At 46.0% G+C, this 23,043-nt stretch overlaps 1 protein-coding gene across 1 annotated transcript in view; it reads right to left on the bottom strand.

The window, feature by feature from the left end:
• Positions 1-23,043, bottom strand: part of SLC6A11 (solute carrier family 6 (neurotransmitter transporter), member 11) — a 165,492-nt gene that overhangs the window by 98,564 nt on the left and 43,885 nt on the right. Inside the window, exons 4-7 of the mRNA XM_008572990.1 lie at positions 22,852-23,041; positions 19,137-19,271; positions 18,877-19,017; positions 15,136-15,226 (exon numbers count right to left, since the gene is read on the bottom strand). Coding sequence (XP_008571212.1) covers positions 15,136-15,226; positions 18,877-19,017; positions 19,137-19,271; positions 22,852-23,041 — 557 coding nt within the window. The remainder of the gene's footprint in view (positions 1-15,135; positions 15,227-18,876; positions 19,018-19,136; positions 19,272-22,851; positions 23,042-23,043) is intronic.

Below are 23,043 nucleotides of genomic sequence, written 5' to 3'. Positions count from 1 at the left end.
CCAAGATCTGCGTGCAGCCCCGTGAGGAGAGCAACATCTGTGGGGTCTGGGACCGGGGTGGGGAGCAGATGGGAAAGGAGACCCTAAGTGAGGGGCTGTCTTAGAAAGTTTGGTTCTGACAGGTCAGAGAGAGGTGGTGGCAGCTGAAGGGTCATGGTTAAGAGCTGTCTCACGCTCGCTTTCTTTTCAGGTTGGCATGACTGGGATAATTCATGGGGGAGAGCCAGGAGGGAGGGAGAAGTTTCAGATACAGGAGGGGACAGGGGACGGGAGAGGAGGGTGGGGGTAAATGTTCCCAAGATGGAGGCAGGGAAAGAAGCATGGGGGGTGGCATTAGGCCAGCCAGGTATGGAGACGTCCTTTCCACGTGACAGGGAGGGAAGGGGTTGGGGAAATCAAGAGGTGAGCTTAAAAGCAAACCATACCCTTCCTTATTAAGAGACTTGGAGGAAAGACGGGAATGGAGAGGAGGTGGCTGTAGAGGGGACTGTGGCAGGTACCACCTGAGCACTTCCCCTCCTGCTTCATTCAGCCCTCCCAGCAACATAGCTATTGCCAGGGCATTATTACACCCATTTTATGGGTGGGGAAACGGAGGCCCGGGGGAGTGAAGCAACTTGCCCAACTTGCCCAAACTGGGATTAAAACCAGGTTCTTCTGATTTTCATCTGAAGAACCAGTTCTTCAGAAAGTGACTCAGAGGGAGGGTGCCTCCTGCTTAGGGCCCCCCCGACCCTGCCAGTCTAGGGGAAGCCACTGGAACTTTGAATCTGTGCCTCAGGCATCACACTCATTTCTGTCTCCTGGTGTCTCACACGCACAGAGGGGCTGAGTCTGGAGACGAGACAGCCTCACACCTGAAGCTTCCAGCTCCCAGGGTGAGGACAGGTCTGACCACAGAGAGCAGGGCTGGAGAACAAGCGGGCCTGTCCCTCCAGCCCAGAGCCTGGGGGAGGCCATGTGGGAACAGCTCCCAGTCCAGCCTGGGGAGCCTCATCTTTATGTCCTGCACGGAGCCGGCAAACAGATCACCTTTCTTTAACCTGCCACTGAAGAGAGAGCTGCCAGGGACGTAGAGACCGCCCAAAAAGCTGGCACTGAGGGGCTGAGCTATAAATAGCCTTGCTGGTCTCCCAAAGCAACAAACACAAAAAAAGGCCCATCACCAAAACAAATGTGCCTTCCCTGCACCTCCAGGGACTCTGCTCTCACTTTCCTGGGGAAAAAGCAGTGCATTCCCCCCAACTCTCCCCTTACATGGGGGGACTCCTACGAGGCCACAGCAGAGGCCCCTAAACCAAGCTGGGGATGGGGAGCGAGGACCCTCCCAGGCATGCATGTCAGGCCTCTGCGTTCATTCACTGGATATTTACTGGGTGCTAACTAAGTGCTGTGTGTGCTCAGGACTAGAGCTGTGGTGAAGAATCGGCAGGCCGTCTGCCCTCAGGGAGCTCACTATCTGGGGGTATAAAGATAACAACAAGGTCACGGACAGATTGCACTTCCCACAAGCTCATTAGGGCCAGGTGTGCCACCTGTAGACTCTCACCTAGACTTTCCAGCATCTTCTGAGGTCAGGAGACTATTATTCCCATTCTATAGCTGGGAACACTATGACTCAGGGAGGTGACATGCCCAGGAAGGCAGAGGCAGAATCTGAAGCCACTTTGTTCAACTTTAGAGGCAGAGCTCGGAACCACCACCCTGTCTTGGGGAAGACAGACCAGGTTGTGTAATTATGAGTGAGTAGAGTTTGGGCCCCCGGGGAGCCAGGAACCACGAGCAGGGACCTAGGTTGGCCTGAGAGATCTGGAGCTACCACTCCAATTTCTTCTATCCCTGCAGAAATCCTCCTCCTTAGCCATACACAAGTCCCCATAAATCCCCAAAAACCCTGCACTCCCTTGATTTTCAGCATTCATCCCTGCTAGTCCCGCTACCAGGAATGTCTATCCCGATTCTCCCAAGCATCAAAATTCTACCTGTCCTTCAAGCACCAGCTCAAATAAGACAAGGCCTCACAAGATGCTCCTACTCGAACCACTAGATCCAATCCCTCCCTCCATCTAAACATGAGTACCTCCCTGTGCACCAGGCACGCCTAGGCCAGAGTTCAGCAAACTTCTTCTGTGACGGGCCAGATAGTAAATACTTGAGGTTATACAAAGTGTACAGTCTCGTCCCAACCATTCAACTCTATTGCTGCAGTGTGATAACAACTGAAGGCAATTTGTAAATGAACGGGCATGGCCTTTGTCCAATAAAACCTTATTACAGGATGGGATTTAACCAGTAGTTTGCTCACCCCTTCCTAGGCTAATGCCTCCCAAAGAATACTTATCCTTCAAGACGCCCTGAGTTCCCAGGCCATGATGGGACTTCGTTTAAGAAAATACTGCACACTCTAGACATCCTTAGAGATTCTCAAAACTTATTAGAATATTAAAGGCACTGAGAAGTCCTGGAGGTGGGGAAGGAACCTGTACAGGTTTGTCTAACCCAGTGTTTCCCAAATTTATTTAGAAATATTCCCCACTGAAATGCAAATTAACACCACAATGAGATACCACTTCATACCCATAAGGATATCTGTAATAAAAAAGACAGACAGTAACAAACATTGGTGAAGATGTGGGGAAATGCAACCTTCACATATTGCTGGTGGGAATGTAAAATAACTCAGCTTCTGTGGATAACAGTTTGGCACTTTCTTAAAAATGTTGAAGACAAAACCCAGCAATGCCGCTCCTAGGTTTATACCCAAGAGAAATTAGAGAGGTCCACACAGACTTGTACACGGACCTTCACAGCAGCATTATTCACAACAGCTGAAAACTAAAAACAACCCAAATGTCTATCAACTGATGAGTGGATAAACAAAACGTGGTATAACTATACAATAAAGTTTTATTTAGCTACAAAAAGGAATAAAGTACTGGTTCATGCTCTAACATGGATGAACCTTGAAAATGTTATTCTGCATGAAAGAAGCCCATCACAAAAGACCACAAATTGTATGATTACACTTACATGCAATGTCTAGACTAGGCAAATCCACAGAGACAGAAAGGAGATGGGGGGTTGCTTGGATTGGGAATGCAGATTAACTACGAATGGGCATGAGAGATGTTGGATGGAAATGTCCTAAACCTGTATTGTGGTGATGGCTTCACACTTGGTAAATTTACTTGAAACCAATGAACTGTACACCTAAAAGGGGTAAATTTTATGGCATGTAAATTACACCTTAATAAGCTTATTTAAGAAGTTGTTAGGGGCCGAGCCCGTGGCGCACTCGGGGGAGTGCAGCGCTGGGAGCGCTGCTGCGGGTTCGGATCCTATATAGGGATGACCGGTGCGCTCACTGGTTGAGCGTGGTGCAGCCGGTCACAAAAAGGAAAAAAAAAAAAAAAAAAAAAAAAAAAGAAGTTGTTAGAAAGTGTCCTCCACTAACGTTTTTGCTTTTCCAAAGCAATACAACATTGTGCAGAGCACACTTTGAAACAAAATGTTGGGCACTTTTGTATAGGTTGTTGTCTTGTTTTATACCCATGGTTCACAGGAAACTCAGGCTTCACATAGATATTCACCTTGCCCACGATCACAAAACTGGTGGGAAGCAGAGCCTGGCCTTGAGCCCTGGTCTCTGGACCCCTAGTTCAATGGCTGTTCCGCCCCCCACGGCTCTAGGGTGAGACCCAGGGAAGCAGGAGAGAGTGAGAAGAAGTGAGGAAAATGAGTCTAGCACTGGGGGCTATTCCAAGCAGCAGGAACACAGGGAAAGGCCCCCAAACTTGTGCCTCGTGGGAAGAAGTGGACAGAGGTTTTGCAGGTCAGGAGGCAGAGTGCCCAGGGAAAGGCTGAGAAACAGAGGGGCCGCTGCAGCTTTGGGAACAACGCAGCCCATTCCCACTTGCAGAATGTGGATGCCACACACAGAAAGGGCCTCACCAACCCCACGGCTGAGGTCCCAGGGCCCTCGATTCCTGCCCCTTCCTCCTCCTCCTCCTCATCAGGACTCGGGCAGCCCAGACTGCTGCCCAGGCTACAGCCACTCCCACGCATTTCCAGGATAAAGCAACTCCGCACTAGCGAGCAACCAAAAGCTCAGGCTGAGCTGGACACCTTTGCCCCCTTGGCCCCTCTGAGGTGTTCTGTATGAAGGCTGGCAGAGAGCCATGTTTGCCACAGATGGAGGGTGGCCAGGAAGGACACAAGAGTGACAGGAATAGCCCTGGAGAAGGATACTGTAGTGGGGAGCAGGAGTCTGCTCCCAGCTCAGGCGCATCCTGCCAGGGGACCTCCGGCGGTCACCTCTGTTCTTTGAATGTCACTTCCTCTAGCTAGCTCTAAAACAAAAGTGAGTGTGGAAGGGGTCTCGGGGTGGACAGATCGAGAGGAGCTAACATAGACCAATGACATCACACCATCTGCAGCTCACTTAATACCGCACCTCGACGTGTGTACAGTTACACCCGTTCCACCGACCAGGAAACTATCTGGAATGACTTGCCTAAGGTCCCTACTGGGTGGTGGGAGAGTCAGGTGGCTTCCTGCTCTGGAGCTTCTTCCCCATCCTGGAAGTCTTCATCTGCAGGAAGCACAGGGGAGCAGGTGTGTGCGTGTGTGAAAACCTGGAGAATTTTATACACTTTCTCATGGTTTTTTTTAAAAAATAACCTGGAATCAAGATGACACAGAACAATTTGGCAACAGCTACTCCTGAGTTATTCTGTTGCTGACCGTGAATTAAAGTCATTCATTCGTGAATGCTTGCAGCCACCAGATGCAGGGCTGTAAGGCACACACCGGAGGCTAGCATCAATTTACATCTTGTCATCACATCAGATTACACAGGACTGTTCTCACACTGGACACTTGGCTCAGCGGGAAACTGTGACATTCTTTTAAAAACAGGCCATTTCCTAAAGGAACCTCCTGAAACCCAGGGAGGACATAACCCAACAGGTTTTTTGTTTGTTTTGCTTTGGCTGGACACAGGAGCCTTTTGTTAACCCATGCCACCCAGGTTTCCTCCTTCCTCCCTTCCTTCCTTTTCCCCTCAAATATACTCCCATCTGCTGAAAAACTCTTTCTTTAAGAGCCTACCTAGGTCCACAGGGCTGGAGAGAGGAGGCACACTCCAGTCGGATTTGGAATCTGAGAAAACAGGCAGCCGCCGGCATCTCAGACGCAGCAGAGGAACGCAGAACGGCAGAGGCCGCAGGGAGCGGCGAGGCTGGGTGGCAACCCAGCTCAGGCTCGGGCTTCCACGAGAGGCACTTTGGACAAGTCCCTTAATCTCTTGCTGCCTCAGAAGCCCCTGTGTGAGATGAGGGTCCAGATGGTATGCCACATCATTTATCCCCTGGGTGAGTGGACTGAATGAAGTAACGTGCTTAGAGGGTCATGTGCAGGGCCAGGGTACATAGTACGTGCTTAGTAACTGTATGTGACTTCTTCTCCCCCACTACGCCCAGCAACACATAAAAGGAACCTCAGACAAAACTCTTCTGGTTGAGTAAATCATTGCTCCCCATTATATACTGTAAGACATCCAATGTGAAAATACAAATATCCTCCTGGCTGATTTCACACACAAATAGTGTTGCTCTGACAATCAAGAATGCATAATATTAGTAGATTCACAGCTATTCCGTACTTACTAAGCCTAATTACTACCACCCCCACCACTACTACTATATTTATTCCTATTTTGCAGACAAGGAAAGTGAGCTGCAGAGAGATTTAAGGAGCCCAAGGCTAATCAGTGGAAGGAATGGGATTCAAATTCTTGCTGTCTGGCCTCAAAGCCCAGGTCTCCGGGTCCCCATACCACACCACAGTACTTTTAAATAGCATTTCAGCAACTAGACACACACGCGGCACCTCCACCCTGGCTTTCAGCATAGTGTTCAGACTGCTTCATCATTGGAAGCATGAACTGGTCCTTCTCAGGGCAGGGGCTCTGGGCAAGGGGGCACCCCTGTTGCTGACGAGTGGGACAGACAGCTTCCTGCATGGGCAACAGAGAGACTGTGGGTTCTCCCCAGGCCTCCATGCCTTTAACTTTTCACTGGCAGTGGAGAAGTGTGCCCTGCTTGGTGAATGGGAGGCCACCAGATTAGGTCTAGTAGACACAAGGGAGCCCGAAAGTGGACTTTGGCAACAACCCCTTTCTATTTCAGCAGCTTGGAAACCGAAATCCTATTGGGTGTTGTTTTTTTCTCCTTTTACTTAAACACACTTACACATTTTCTACCAAACAAAAGATATAGATCACCTTTGCATTAAGGATATCAAGCCTCTGCTGGAGAACCCACTTCTATGAAAGGAAGCCAACAAAAGGAAATAAAGTTTCTGAACCCAGAACTTCCATGCTTTGACAGCGCAAAAGGGAAAGTAAGACAAACAGCACTGAGAGTACATGGGCATACAAGGAGGAAGAGCTCTGAGTTGTCAGCAGTTACCTCTCAGAGGGTGGAGTTGGGAGGAATGTGTTTATGTTCTATTTAATCTGATATATAAACATATCACATCTATATATCTACTGTGTTTTAATTGCTTACAACAACATTCACTTTTTTTGCAATCAGTTAGACATTCAACAATTAGAATAAAAAGGTCACAACACCATGTCTGAACAACAAAGTACTGATTTGGGTTTGCTACAGTGAATCTCCCGAGAGCTCTGCAGGCTGCCCAGCCACAGGACTCTGGCATATGTCCTCAACAGGACCTCCTCATGACCCTCTCTCTGAAAGATGAGCTCCTTTGTCCAGGGGGCAGCACACTCAGGGAGGCAATGGACGGCAGGACTGCCAGGGGCCAGTGGGAACCAAAAGGCAGGCTGGCTTTGGGCTTCAGGGACACGCACGGGGGCCGTCCCTCAGCACCTCCAAGATTATATTTGGTTCATGGTAAAATGGAAAGTTTTCTTCTGCCCGCCTCATAGGGCTGATTTGATAATTAAATGAGCTAATTTTAACAAAAAAAGATTTGATAAATAAACAAGTAAACACATAAAAATTAGCAAGATGAAACCAGTGATGTAAATGGGAAAGATCATTATAATAAACAAGAGCTTATTCAGTAACCCTGTGGCTCCTATTTTTTTTTTATTATAAAATAATCATGTTCCTAGTTTTAATTTTTTAAATTCAAGTACTACAAAAGAGCACAAAGAAAAAAGTAAAACTCTCTCTCCTTCTATCCCCTCACCCTTACCCTCAAGTCCCACTCCTGCGTGATCTGTTAAGTTCCTTGTATAGCCTTCCAGACACACTCTATGTGTAGAAAGGCATATACATATATTTTTATGCACATGGTATTATATACAACACCCTATACCTCTCCTTTTCTAATTACTTTGATCTTAGAAGTCTTGTCCACACCAACACATTTTCCACTTCATTCTTTTTAGCAGTTCTTGCATAACTCATCTAATTGGTACCATATTTAAGAACACTTTGCTCCTTTTTCCTTTTTCTTTCTTTTTTTAACTATCACAAACGGTGCTGCTGTAGACATGCTCAGGCTGTATATAACTAATGTGGTCATGCTGCAGAATAAATTTTCAAAAGTGGGATTTGGGTACAAAGCAGATGTGCAGCCCAAGTGCAGAGGGTTACTGCTAAATTGGCTCCTGCTGCTGTCTAAAAAGTAGCCTTGAGAGCTCAGGCAGATTGGAGCCTCTCATCTGCCTCTATCAGGAAAAGCCCACCAAGAAAGTATGAGGTTAAACGACACCTTACAGCATGTGGGTGGCTGCGGAGGCGTCAACAAATCAGAGGGACAGCTCTCTTGCCCGCCTCAGTGCGTGGCGCAGCCAAGCGGAAAGAACCATCGTCCTTCCGAGACTGCTTCTGCCCCGACTTCCCCAACAGCTGTGGCACCACTGCTGTATCCAGGGACATAACCTTTGAAGGCATCCCACAGGATGGTTTGAAATCCTTTGAAAGGCACCAAGGTCCCTTAAGCTCGGTTCCAGTCTCTCTGGCCACCTTTTTATTCCCCAAATACCTCAAACTCCCTCCTGCTGTTGGGTCACGACCCCCGCTGCTCCCTCGGCTTCAGACCTCATCCCAACATCCACATGGCTTGCTCACTCACTTCTCTCAAGTTCCCTCACTTTCCCTGCTCAAATGCCACCTCCTCAGAGAGGCCCCCTGATCCCTGGACACTGCTGTTCTCCTGCCCTGCTGGCTTTTTCTTCAGGACACTGATCTCAGCTTAATGTAGTGCTAACTGCTTAGTTGGTTGTTTTGCTGTCAGCTCCACCAGGGTCAGTCTTGTTTTGTTCATGCTGCATCCCAGAACCTACAAAGATACGTGACGTACAGTAGGTGCTCAGTAATGCTCTGTAGTGGAACAGATACTCGGGCCCCTGCCTACCTCCTCAGCAAAGTCCCCCACCATTCCCAGGCTCCAGATGCAGCAGCATTGCAGGTAAATGTACAAGTCCCAACGTATGGCTTCACATCTCTGTGCTCTGGACTTTGCTATTCCGTCCACCTACTACACTATTCGCTCACTCCATGGTCAACCACAAAAACTGCTATTCATCCTTCAGAACCCAGCCTAAGCATCACCAACTTCATGAAGCATTCCCCAAAGCCCAGGCATCCAGCCTTCCTCGTCTTAGTTGTGAGCAAGTAGCCTACAAACATATCTGTTGCCTTGCAAATCAAAAATTCTCCCCCCTCCCCTCCAACTTACCAGCTTTCCCCACCAGGATGTGTGTTTCCTCAGGGAGCAACAATGTCCTCCTCATCTTTCTGGTTACTGATAAGGTGCGTAGCTCCTAGTAAGTACTAATGTCAAAAGAAGAATCAAGTGAAGAGAAAGTACGCTACAGAGTTCACCATGTCTACCACGTGGGCAAACAAGGCCTTGCTGATGAGCCTTCTCTAAAGATTGTTGAGAAGAATCCACAGTCTTTCAAAGATCTGGATAAAGCCTTCCTTGTAAAAATAGCTACCAGGTATTGAGTGCTCACCCTGTTAGCTGCTTTATAAGCAGCCTCCCATTTGATGTTCTCGACAACCCTAAGAGGTAGGTACAGTCACCATCTGCCATCCCATTTTCAAAGGAGCAACAGGGGCTCAGAGATTAGGCTACATACATTGCCCAGGGTCATGCACTAGGCAGTGTAGGAAGCAGTGACTCAGACTGGGCTCCAGAACTTGTCTGCTAAAATCTTCACTTTAGCCTCGTGCGTAGTGATATGGTAGGGGTGGCGGTAGGGGCAGTAATCCAAACTGGCAGAATTAGATGGTGCCACATGGTGTTCAGTTTTGACTTAGGGAAGAGGTCTGGGGGTACTTCTGATCCAAAAGTAGGAGGCACAAAGGCTACTTCAGGCAAATAGTCTGACTGCGCAGGGGCTGGGTGGGATACCATGCCTCCAGTAATGGGATCTAATTCACGCACCCCACTTATGACCCAAAGTTCTTAGAATGTGGTATCTCACTTAATCCTCACAGCAACCTGGAGAGGTTGGTAAGGCAGGCAACAGGGTTAATCCCCATTCCACAGATGGGAGAACCAACCACAAACATTCTGCTCACATGTTCAAACCCTCCCAAAGAACTGTGCTGGGCTTGGAACAGGAGAAGTTTCATGTAATCCTCATCTCAGCCTTGCAGGTGGCTGCTGTCATCATTTCCAATTTGTAGATGAGGACGCTGAACTCCAAGAGGTTAAGAAACATTCGTTCTTCCATTCATTTGCTCTTCCATTCACTCAACAGATACGTAATTTGCTGGCAAGACAATAATGAATGAAACAGACATAGTCCTTGCCAGCATGAAGTTTAAATTATAATGGATGAAGACAAAGAATACACAAGTAAACGAAGATAACAAAGATTTCAGATAAAACAAGAACTATGTAGACAATAAAACAGGCTGACAGGGTTGAGAGCAATCGGAGAGCTGATTCTGCTGGAAGGGTCAGGGAGGGCTGCCAAAAGGACATCTGAATTATGACTCAATGATGGGGGGAGCCAGTCACACAAAAAGTGCTGAAAAGATCTGGTGAGGAATATTCTAGGCAAAAGCCATGAAACTGACCACGGGACAAACCCTGTACATCTGAAAGACAGACAGGAGGCCCATGTGGAGGAGGACGATGGACAGAGGGCAAGATGAGTCTGAGAGGGAGGCAGGGAGTGTCCCAGTCCCACAGGAAGAATCAGGTTTTATCCAGCTCCTCTGACACTAAATTCCATGTCCCCCCCAAAACAAATAAAATGTTCATAAAAACAAAACTGCTCCAGTGAAGATAAGTCAGAAAGACAGGATCTCATCCTTCTGCATAAAGAAATGAGACAGAACACCCTTAGAGATTCATTCGGGCCCAATACACAATAGGTGCTCAACACGTCTGTTGAATGCTCACCGTGCAAAAGCGATTTCTGTTGGATACCTCACAAGCACGGAGCTCCTTGTAAAACTCTGGACGAATGGGAGATGGGGACTCAGAAAGAGAAGAGAAAACAAATCAAAGTCCACCTGATGCCACCACACTGGTTACACACTTAATAGCACTCAGTACCACCAGAAGATACAGGCTCAAAATTTAGAACTGCAGACGTATTTAGATAAATGCACGGATGCCAGATGCATAATGAGTTACTAAGGGAAACCAGGATGGCCTAATTTTGAAATCTCACAGTAGGAAGACAAGCTTCCCCGTCTCCATAGGCCCCATAAGCAGAGTCAGAATCCATGATCGACCCAGCGCCTGAGCTTTTTTCTCATGGTCTAAGCCATAATTTTAAATTATACCCTGAAAAGGAAAATGAAACTTCAAGAAGGGGGACAGCCAGCTGCCCAAAGCCAAGGCAAAGCCATGGCCCATTGTTGAGCAGAAGATCAGCACCTTGTAAATGATTTTATAGTAACCTATGGGCTCATCTCACCTCTGCTTCTAAAGGCTAGAACCTCATCTTCCACCTCTGCCTCTCCCAAATATGCACAGTGTTTATCTTATATGCACCAGGAGCCCAAATGTCTGGTGAATGAATGAACTAGCAGACAGCAGGCAGTCTACTTTGACAAGCAACATGGCCCTGGAGTGGAATGACATCCCTGGAGTTGGAGGTAGCATGAAAAGGACAACAGGGGGACAATGAAGATGTGAACAGAAGTGGGCATCGTGAACCAGCCAAACAAGGAAACAGCAAAGAGAACTGGTGAAGAAATATTCTTGAAGGATCCTGATCCAGTACTTGAAGGGCTGTCACATGGAAAAGGAATGAGGTATGTTCTATCCAAAGCCCCAACAGCCACCTTCCAGCTGAATTTAAGAAAGAACTTCTTCCTAGCAAAGTGTTTCCCAGACTGTGTTTAGTGAAATGCTAACAATCAGGGAACAGGGTGCTCTGGGGGTTAGAGAAAAAAGATTCCAATTTATCCCATAACATAATAAGTTTGGGCATTTAGGTTAATCAAAGGTAAATGGATGTTATCACTGAAGGACACAGCTTTCAGTCCTCCTCAAACTTACATGGCTCAACGGCTTTTCATATGCTATGAACATCTTACACAATCTCCATATTCCAAACTCAACTCTTGGGAGGAGATGAATTAGAGCATCTAACAAAAGCATCTTATGAAGGGGTGAGTGCCACACCAGCATCTGAGTACTTTTAGAACACAGAATTCAACAGTGCATGGATACAGGTATACATGCAATCTGAGTAGAAAACTAGAACCATGGGCTTGTCCTCCCATGGCCTTCCACCTTGATGGGCCAAGGAGCTGACAAAAAGGTTCTTACACATGAGAATGCAGACAAGTTGTCCCTTCCTGCCAGTTGGCATCCAAACAAATGGTTGATATGATATGGATATTGCAAAGGGATCCTGGAATTAATCAATGATGTTGGGGATGGAGGGGTGGGAAGCTTAATGACTGCATGAGTTCTTGCCGGAGCCCACACTGACTCTTCTCATAGAGCATTTTCTAGAACATATTGCCTGCCTGCCTTCTTTCCTCATCCATCCACCCTATAAATACTCATTGAGGGTCTTCAATAGCCTGGCAGTGGTGAGTAAAACCAGAGTGCTGCTTCATGACTGTCCATTGGGCAATACATACAATGAACAAACAAATTACACAAATAATGATTTAATTAAGGTTTTCCATATATGTTACAAAGGAAATGAATGGTGCAAAACAACAGTAACCTACACAGAGACCTTGTCCACCCCGGAGTTTCATGATGGGTTCCTTAACAGAACACAGAGATCATGTTTTGCAGATCCTCAAATGTACAGGTCCAAAGTGTGCAGGTCTCTGTGACATTCCTCCAGGAAACCATATCCCAATGGGGTTGAGAAAGACCACACAGGTCTACCCAGCACAGAAGCCTCCTCTCTAGCACATATCTTATGGATGTTCTATTTGAGACTATGATTCATAGGTCTGGGATAGGTAATTAGGTGATTCGAATGCTGCTGTTCTGCAGACCACATTTAAGTAGCACTACTCTACAAGACATCTTAAAAGACTTAAGTAAATGGAGAGCTAGCTATACCATGTTCATGGACAGAGAGGCTCAATCATAAAGATGTCAATTTTCCTCAAATTCAAGTTAACCTATATGTTCAATAGATGTCCAATCGAAATGCCCACAGAGTTGTTTTTTTCTTTATTGTTGTTGTTGTTGTTGCCATCTAATCTAACAAGCAGACTCTCAAATTCATTTGCAAGACTAAAATGATGTTAGAAAGAACAAACTGAGGGGTTGCCTTAATAGCTTAATACTTCCAATAAAACTATAGGGGTTGTATTGACATAGAGAGGTAAAGAGACCAACAGAACAGAACAGAGAGCCAAAAAACAGACCTGTGCTTTTAGGAAAACTACATGTAGAAGATGGCATTATAATCAGTTGGAAAAGGATGAATGACCAGTAAGTACTGCTAGGGGAATTGTTTATATAAAAAATAAAACTGAATTTCTATTTTATACCATACAAAAATAAAATAAAGTTCTAGATAGATTATACTCCTAAATGTGAAAAAACAAAACTTAAAAACTTTTAGATGAAAATATGGAAAATTTTTACTACTTTTAGGTAGGGAAATATATATTAAATAAGATACCAAGTATGCAAACCAAAAAGAAAAGACTGACAAATCTGACTCTCAGAAAATTGAAACTGCTGTATGCCATAAATAAATAAGAAAGAAAAGCCACAAATTGGGGAAAGATATTTACAGCCCAGATAACATCTACAATGTATTAAGAATTCCTATCTACAAGACAAGACAATCCAAATAGAAAAGGATATGAACCTGAAGTACACAGATGAGAACATCAAATAGAAAAAAAACATGAAAAGGTACTCAACCTCACAAGTAATTAGAGAAATGAAAATTTTAGAACAGTGAGATGCCATTTCATACCCATCACACAGGCTAAACAAACACTGACCAGATCAAGTGATGTCTAGAATGTGGAGCCGTAGAAATTCTCACATAATCTTGTTTGGAGTACAAATTAGATCAATCCCTTCAGAGACCAATTTTGCATTATGTGATAAAACTGACCAATTTCATTCTCAGGTATATACCCTAGAAACCTTCACTCATGCACTTGAGGAAGCACGGCCAAGACATTCACTTGGTGTGCTTCATAATAGTGAGAAACTATATTATTATTATATTATTATTAACAGTCTAAATGCCTGTCAAGAGGACCTGGATATATACAATGTAGGCTATTCATGCAATGAAATACTCTATAGCAGGGGGAAAAAAATGAAAGAACCAGAGCTACAGGTATCGATGTGTACATCAATCGCTCAAAACGAATATTAAGCAAAGAAACAAAGTTTTTATAAAAAATGTAAGTAATGGGTACCATTAATATAAAATTCTAAGATATGCAAGACAGACCTCATACAAGGGTACTTCAGAAAGCTCACAGAAAAACAGAATTGAAAGATAATACAAATCTTTCCATGGACTTTTTGAAGTACCCTTATACTACTATTTGGGGCATATACATATGTAGAACAAATATGAAGATGTGCATGAGAATGATAAATCTAAATTCAGCATAATGACCTCCAGAGAGGGAAGGAGAAGAATGGTATCTGGGGAAAAGAATAAAGATCACTCATAAAACGACAGCTCCACCCCCCCCCCAACTCTACTATTAAAAAGCATCAGGGTAGGAGAGGCTTCTTCAGCAAATCCAGGCCTTTCTAGATTGAAAAGCCTCAGAACGCATTTAGTACAGCCGTCACGCCATACTGGAAACCTTTCTTCAATTCTTGGGATCTTCCTACCTCTAGTACAGAAGCTCCAGAGTCAGGGCCACTATGTATGATTACATAGCATGTGCACTACACGAACCTGGAACATACATTTCACAACGTATGATGCCCCCTTGGGTTGTTCAGTGTACAACTTCCACAACCACACACAACAGCCCTGTAAGGATCACAGATCCTTTGGAATTCTGATAAAACTATACCCATCTCCGGGAAAATGCCCATTCAAACAATTACTGTCTACAATTTCAGTGGATTCAGACACAGCCCAGGCAATGATCAGCAGTCCTACACTAGTCAAACACCTCCAGGGAAGGGTGCTCACAACCTTTTGAAGTCCTTTCAGACAATGCTGTGAGACTAAGTTCTTCCTTAAGCACATTTGAAACTTGTCCCTTTTTATGCTCCATCCATTAAAGTTGATCTACTTCCTTTCCACATGTCACTTCAGCTACTGGAAGAAAGCTAACCTGTCCCCCCAGAGACTTCGGCTTTCTAGGCTAAATATACTGACTTAGCTTATTGCAAACACTCTATAACTTCTCTTTTGTTCAAAATGAATTTTTAAACTGTCCATCCTTTTACCAAGCACTTCCTGTCCTCATAAACAGCTAGGCATGATGATGTGTTATCAAAGAACAAGAAAGCATTTCTCTCGGCTGCCCCTTTGGAAAACCCCCCAAAGATCTCCATTCTTGCTTCCAAAGCAGTCAAATGCCCACAGAAGCCAGGAAATGCCAGGCTGGAGGAAGACTCAGGCTTTTTCCAGGGACACGGCAAGGCCAACTGAGCAGAACCAGGACATAGCCCCCACAGGCCAAGGGACACAAGGTCTCAGGCACTTACTCCCAAAACTCCATGACGGGGGAGGTGGCGTTCTGCAGGGCCACATGGCTGTAGTTGCTCACATTCAGTTTCTGGAACTCCACACAATTCTCTACAGTGGAAACAAGACAAGAAACACGAGAAAATTAAGTTTCATGAGAGCTGAGCCTTGGAAAACATTCACAGCAACGGTGCAAGCAGGCAGTTTTACCTAGCCACTCCAGGTAAACAAGCCTCAGAGAACACGGGGGGGGGGGGGGATCAACTTTACAAACAGTTAAAGAGAGGCTTGCTCCCATTAGAACAGGAAGAAAGGTTTTCAAGGCAGGGGGCCTTCTCTCTCCCATTCCCACTGAATATGCCCTATCAAACTCCTTCCTCCAGCCTCATTCCCAAATATTTTCCTTTTTCCACTTCCCTTCCTAAGGCCTGACCATGGCATTTATCTGACCTGCTCAGTGGCCCCAGTTGGAGTAGAGGAACTAAAGGAATGATTCAGCTGTGGTGTTCCAAGGAAAGTAATGCAGTTGAGACTCAGTTTTGTTTATATAAAATGGGACAGCTGCTTCATAAAGGCCTGATGATTGGATGAATTGGCATGGACCCACAGGTGTAAAGAATCTCTGGTTTCTTCATCAGTCCCTCACTCAATCCAATCAATCAGAAAGGATTACTGAATGCCTTTTCTCCTTTCATGAAACTTGATGATTAAGGGAGATTTGATTCTCAAGTAAAAACACCTGAGTGTTCATCCCTCAAGGCCTAGAGCAACTGATTAACTCCTCTCCAGGAAGCCTTCCTTGATCTCCCTCCTTTGAATTCTAACTTAGAATTAAGTTAGAATTAATTCCTCCAAGGAATCACCTTCTCCAACTCCCTTTATTCTGAAGAGAAAGAATCTAAAGTTCAGAAATAGTCAAGGGACCCCTACTTGTACCCTCTCCCTCATCTATAAAGTCACCAGCCAGGTAGGGACAGAACTGAGAATAAGCTCCAGCCAGGGATCCATCTCCTTGCCGTGGTTATTGCCCAGCACTGCACACCTCCAGGGGACCTGTGCCCCTCTGTTTGCAGAGCTGTCTGGGCCACCAGACCAGGAGCTCCCCCAGGGTATGGCCTCCTGCATCCACTCCCCTCAGAGCCCCCTGCACCTGGCACAGCGGCCAGCAGGAGCCAGTGCCTGGCTTCCCTGGGCATTTCTTTCTTCTCGCATGTGTATGAACCATCCAAACTATACCCATGATCTCCGGGGGCAGGAACTACCTCCTGCGTGTGATGTTTTGCACATGGCAAGTGCTCACATGCCTTTAGAGAAAGAGGTTTGCAGTCCAGTGGGGAAAAGTCCCCAATAGTCTGCCTCCTTCCTGCTCCTCTTGGCAAGTGCTAAATCTATTCTGAGAGGAGGTGGTCTGTGGGTCTACAGTCAGTCTTAAGGGGAGCCTGGAAATCTGAAATGACAGGCAAAACATCTGAATATGTCCTTGTGCCTTTTTTAGGGGGGGAGAGAGGAACTCTTAGTTTTTATTAGATTGTCTTAAATAGCATTTCTCAAATTTTCTTCCTAGAGAAAAAAAATTTCTCAGACACTCAAGGTTAACAATTTTTATAAAAATGAGACTTAGGGGCCGGCCCGTGGCTCACTCGGTAGAGTGTGGTGCTGATAACACCAAGGCCACGGGTTCGGATCCCATATAGGGATGGCCGGTTTGCTCACTGGCTGAGCATGGTGCTGACAACACCAAGTCAAGGGTTGAGATCCCCTTACCGGTCATCTTTTAAAAAAAAAAAAAAAATGAGACTTAATCATGTATGATAAACAATGAGTTATAAAGTCTTTGTGATTATAGTATTCATACAACTACAAAAGCAAAAATAAACTTACAAATTAAATACCAACTAAACTAAGGAACCAACACAATTCAAAATGATAACGAAATGGATGTGTAGGATAATGCCATTTGGTGAAATTACATTGCTTTCCCAACAGAAAAATGGAATTGACAGGCAGAAGGTGAGGTCAGCTGAGTATTGGCCTGTTCTTCCACGGACTATTTGAGACTCAGTTCTACCATCATTTTCCTCTGGTCACACTTTGGCACAACCCTCCTTCCTACAGTTTTTTATGTTTTCATCTGAGTACACGTAGTCCCAACACACCATTTATGAACTAAACCTCTCTGCTCTCTTTCCCTTGGCCACCATTATTCTATCTGCCACGAATGCACCTTAAATTTTAAACATGCCCATTGTCAGGCACTGGACTCTCCTGGCTGTACTCAGTTATAAGGTGGTTGTGCCAGGACATGTGCATATTTTTAGAGTATCCTCAAAACACATTCACAAAATTAAATTATCATAGAGGACTCACACCTCCAAGAATATGTCCCTGAATTTTAGTTTGATAAAAACTTTATGAAGTTCCAGGGCCCTAAAGAGAGATGGCAAGATCTCCACAAAATGCAGGGCTAGAAGCTAGATCACAGCACTTTCTAGGCCTAACACCTGCTAGTACTTCTACTAGTGACCAACATCCTACCCAGTCTTATTATTTCTCAGCCCTCAGGATGACAGGCCACTTCCAGACACAACCTAACCACAGGTTATAAGGCAGATTGTGACTAAGTTAAAGTTCTGTGCCAATTCCAGGCAGCAGCTGGCCACCTGAAGCACTGCAGAGAAGGGTCCTGAGGCCAAGACCAGGCTCAAAGGGAAAGGGTGCTACAATCGATTAGTAATGTCTGCTGTAGGCACGGTCATCTCAGAAAGAAGATTGACAGGTGTTTGCCTTCTTCCCTGGATTGAAAAACCCAGTCCTGACAGGATGACAAATTGAAAAATAAACAGTGTATCAGAGTCAAAAGTAATCTAAAAAATTATCCACCAGGAGCTGGGATGGGGATGGGGGATGAATTCAAATGTCTAGCTAGATTAAACAGGTAAAGTCAATGAACAAAGTGACCTGCGTGGGGACTTTGGCATCCCCGGGACAGGTGCATCATTCAAAGGCAACAGCTGCTTCTCAGCTGCAATCACTGTTGTCAAGCAGGAAAGTGGATTTGATGTTTCCAGATCTTCTAAGTTTTCAAGAGTAGCTGCAAATCTGGATTTTCACATGAAGTCTTCTCATTTTTAAATTTTGGCAGCCAAATACAGGTTTTTTTTTTTTGGTTTTTTTTTTCCTTTTTGTTTTTTTTTTTACTGACCGGTAACGGGATCGCAACCCTCAGTGTTGCGCCCGCACCGCGCTCAGCCAGTGAGCGGGAACCGGTCTCCACATGGGATCTGAACCCTCGGCGGGAGCGCCGCCGCACTCCCAAGCGGCGCACTCTCCAGTGCACCACCGGGACAGCCCCAAATACAGGTTTTAAATTTGCTATTTATTGGTTTGAATCCTGACTGGCCTAAAGACCCTCTGTCTGCAGCCCTTGATTTAGTCTAACCCCTTTGTTTAACAGAAAAAGTCTGACTCAGAGAGGCAAGGCTGGAATTGGAACCCTGGACCCCTGAATCTCAGTCTAGTGCTTCTTTCTCATATTAACCACGACATTCCTTGGGCCAATGCTAAGCTCAGGCTTCAGGGCTGCAACTCACAGAACATTTCAGACCCAGTGATGAACTGACCCTCAGTTTCCATGGAGCCACTCCAGAAAACTGGACTTGTGATGAGAGACCACAGGCCAGGACTGGTCTTGAGGACAGGACATACCCTCAATCCCAGGTCCCCCAGCAGGACAGCAGAGAGACCTTCCCTGGGGGCCATACCTGTGTTCCACTCATGCCCACAGGTGGCCCAGGGGAGCTCAGTGGTGAAGCAGTTGCTCAGGTAGAAAATGGCCCATGCCAGGATGATGATGTAGTAGACATTTAGATGGGCCTCAATCACCTGTGTTGCATAGCCAATACCTGCAAGGACGAAGGAAAGAGAACAATTTGACGCTATCTTTTCAAAACAGCCTTCAGCTACTCTTGCAGCTTGACATTACCTGGGCAAAATTTTATTTTCTCGTTAGCTCAACACGTACCTTCAAATAAAGGACAAACTTTCCTCCAACACGTAATGCCACCCTCACTTGTGAACTGCCCCAGGGCTGTTTCCAGGAAAAAAACAGGAATTCCACAGCAAATAAAAAACACCACGTAGGGAATCAGGAATGCCCCTGCAAGGATGCAAAGGAATGAGATTAAAAGTGCTCCTAACACTTTGTGTACAACACAAGAAATCTTTAATAAGCGCCTACTACAGGTGTTGGGAAAATAGTCAGGGCCCCTCAGATGTTCAGAATCTTGCTGAGTATTTGATGTAAATATGCACATGTGCCCAGTTGCTTCTTGGTTATTGTCTAATGTAATTGCACATGTGCACCCAGGTGTCCTGGGTTATGGACTTAAGTACAAAGGATGAGTGGCTCTGCTCCACGGTGCCCCCCACCCCTGGGATGCCCCCCGGGGGGGGGGCATGGAGAGGCTGCTACTGCTGCTGGAGGCTGTTGCTACAAGCTGTTGCTGCCAGTGTCCCCGGGACCCTCCGAGAGGCCGCAACCACTGCTGCTGCCATTGCTAAGGGTTGAGCTCACGTCGTCTGCCAATGGCTCCTGGGATCTATCCCAATTACCTACCATGGACCTGCGTGTGAGGGGTCTGGTGACCTAGCCTGGCTTGTGAGGGGCCTGGTGACCCCTCCTGGCTTGTGAGGGTTCTGGTGACCGAGTCCTACAATGAGTTTGAAAGGTCTGAGCCCTAGCCCTGACAATACAAATAGAAACTTAGTATAACTAAAACAACGAAACATTTTGGCTTTAGTTATGATTTGCCTTACTTTACAACTGGTATAGTTGCGTAGCTTTACAACAGGTAAGACATAGTGTTCTCTGAGACTGAGTTCAAGTTCCTGTTATGAGGACCAGAGTCAGAAAACGTGGCCCTGGGTTTATGCTCTCTGTCACCTGCTACCTCATGTCTCCAAGCTTCAACTTCTTCATCTGTAAAATGGGGCTTCAGTACTTAATATCCATACCACTAATCTCACAAAATCGTTGTGCAGCTAAAATGAAAATGTAAAAGAAGTGTTTTATTTGCTCAATTCTTTTATTGACATATTTCATTCTCCAGCACACATCAAACCCATTCCCTCTCTGAAGGCTGCACCTTTCATTTTCATTCTAAAGTAACCTCAGTGGGCCAAGTGAGGGGCCCTTCCTCTTATTTACTTCGGTAGTGACCTGTAAAAAAACTCTTTTTCATAAAGAAAAGCATTTTCAGGGACTTATACAATGAGCAATATCAGGCCTCAAAGAGTTAAGCACCCCTACACACGAGGTCCAGGTACAGAGCTGAGGTGTAAGGAGTTTGCAGCAAGAATCTATCTAGCAAGGCTGGCTTTGAATGAGTCTGGGAAAAGACTACCCCAAGCTTTAGTGCTTCTGTCTTGAAACACAATACTCATTGCCTGGGCCTTTCTGTGAAACAAATCAAAAAAACTGAGGTGAACATGAGCAATCACAATCCGAAGGGGATTCTTCCAAATCCCTCGTTCTCTCTCCTGTCTAATAACAAAGCATGAAAACACATGCTATTCCCACCATCTGATCTCACAAATGAAGGCTTTAACTGAAATTGCTTTTTGCTAAATGAAGTCTCTTTAACCACAAGGATTAATAGCAACAATTTTGATCAATCCTGATAGCAGGGCCATATCTACCAGGTTTTGAAAGGGTCTTTGCTTTTCTGGCCAACCAACTAATTTAAAGCTTCACATTGGGAAAGAAATACTTTAAACTGTTACTGGGATCTAAGAGTAGAGCCATGTAGATATTTTTCAAAAGGTGAACAGTTGATAAGCAGATACCAAAACTATAGAAGGAAAAAAGAGAGTCAAAGGGCATAAAGAGGATCTGTTTATTGAATCTAAATCTAAGAGATTAAAACAAACTGCAGCAGATTCCTAAACATGTTGTAATTTATCTGTGAACCTTCTAAAACCTAACTGATGACACTCTCTGAAAGCCTTCTGGCCCATGTATTCACAAAGCTAGTAATCCTTAAGATAACTAACTCAAACCAGGATACCTACCTGATCAGTGAAGATTCTCGGCAAGTTAGAGTAAGAAATAAAAATGACTCATTTTTAAACTTCACTTACCACAACCTTTTTTTTTTTTTTTAATCTGTGACAAAATTTGTAATTAACCCAATTTACCCTGTTTTCTGCTTTTATATATGCTTTTTGTTTTGGCATAACAATTTCCTATATGAAAAAAGATGGTAAAACAATTTTTGCCTAAGGACTACTTTAAAGGGTTCTCACAGGTTTCCAAGTGGACATTGCAGCTTATAAAGGCTGACTCTGCAAAAAAGAGGCAGGATTCACAGCTGAGGGCTCAGGGCATGGTGGGGTCTCCAAGTCCATTCCCTCTCTCCCCCTTGCCAAGCCACCAACACCAGTGGCCACTTCATTACCAGTGCAGAGCAGGCCTGTGGCAGCCTGTGCCTTCAGGATGAATGTCTCCAAAGAAAGGGCCTGGGCCAAGCAGTACCCTTCCCGTCTCCCTGCAGCTGCTCGCACAGGAAGTCCTGCTCTGCACAGCCTAACAGTGTGGTTCCTGCCAGCCAACTTCTGAGCCAACTTCTGAGCCACCTTCTGTGGGGTTTGGGAATTTGCTGGAGGGGCAGGGGCCAGCAAAGAGCAGGGGGAATACATAGACACGGTTTTTTACTGGAGAAATTGTTCCATTGTAGAAGGTTTTACAAGATCCCTTGCCATAGACCTGCCAGGCTCTCCTGATACATCTTGAAGTCTGAAGCTCCTTCTCTGAGCTGGGAGAAGTGTGGATTCACTTCCGATTTTCTCTCCAATTGACTTTGAGATGTTTTCACTAGAAATGACTGTCATCACCTTCATTTCTCTGTCCCCTTCCACAACCTCTAAGCATCTCATAAGCATTAAGTCAGTGTTGTTGCTATTTGCTGTGGGTGACTCCGAGACTGGTAAAAGAAATTGCTTGGTGCCAATTCTTCCAACAGAGAGGCCCAAAATATTAGCCCGTAGAAAGGGCCTTAAGAGCAAACGAAAGACTCGGCTCGAAGGCAAACAGCAGTGCTTCACCTAAAAGATCTCCCTGTTGTTAGTCAAATCCCAGTTTAGAACAAGGCCTTTGGTGTCAGAATCCCACCTTTATCACCGGTTAAGTGAATGACTTCTCTGATCCTTAGTTTCCCCATCTGCACAATGGGTATACCACTCCTACAAAGGTGACTGTGAGGATGATATATAAAGCTTAGCTAGGTTCCTGGCATTATCAGTACGTGCTCAAAACCGGAGACAACTCACATAATTATCACGACTCCCTTTCCCTCGGGCCGTTTCCAGTTAGGAAAGCAGAGGCTCAGAAGGGCTGTCTCCTGCCCAAGACACCAGCGACCGTACCAAAAAGCAAGGGCTCCTGGTCCCGGTCCTGATGCTGGTGACAGAACCCTCCTGGCGGGCAAGTCCCCGGTGCGCGGCAGGTGGCACACTCAGGTGCGAAGCAGCGCGAGCCCATGCTCATTGGAACAGGTGGGCCATGCCCAGGGATGAGCTCATGCGCCGGGCGCCGGGTGGCCTGGGACGGAGGTTTGCCGCAAGGGTCCCGCTTCACGCAGGCGCGGGAGGGGGTCTCACGCTCTCCCCTTGCTCCCCGCCCCCACTGAGCCGGCGGTCGACGCCACCAGCCTGTTCTCCCCCCGTCGGTGCCGCCTTACCTCCTCCGTTCTTGTAGCACAGGTAGGGGAAGCGCCACACGTTGCCCAGCCCGATGATCTCCCCGGCCACGCTCAGCACAAACTCCACCTTGTTGTTCCAGTGGCCGCGCTCGTGGACCGCCTTGTCGCGCTTGTCGCGCGGGTCGCGCGCGGGCGCCGCGCCCCCGCTGCCTCCGCCGCCACCCGGCGCCT

This window comes from Galeopterus variegatus, unplaced genomic scaffold (genome assembly GCF_000696425.1).
Source record: "Galeopterus variegatus unplaced genomic scaffold, G_variegatus-3.0.2 Scaffold862, whole genome shotgun sequence".
NCBI classification, from domain to species: domain Eukaryota; kingdom Metazoa; phylum Chordata; class Mammalia; order Dermoptera; family Cynocephalidae; genus Galeopterus; species Galeopterus variegatus.
This window is presented reverse-complemented; position numbering and strand designations above follow the sequence as displayed.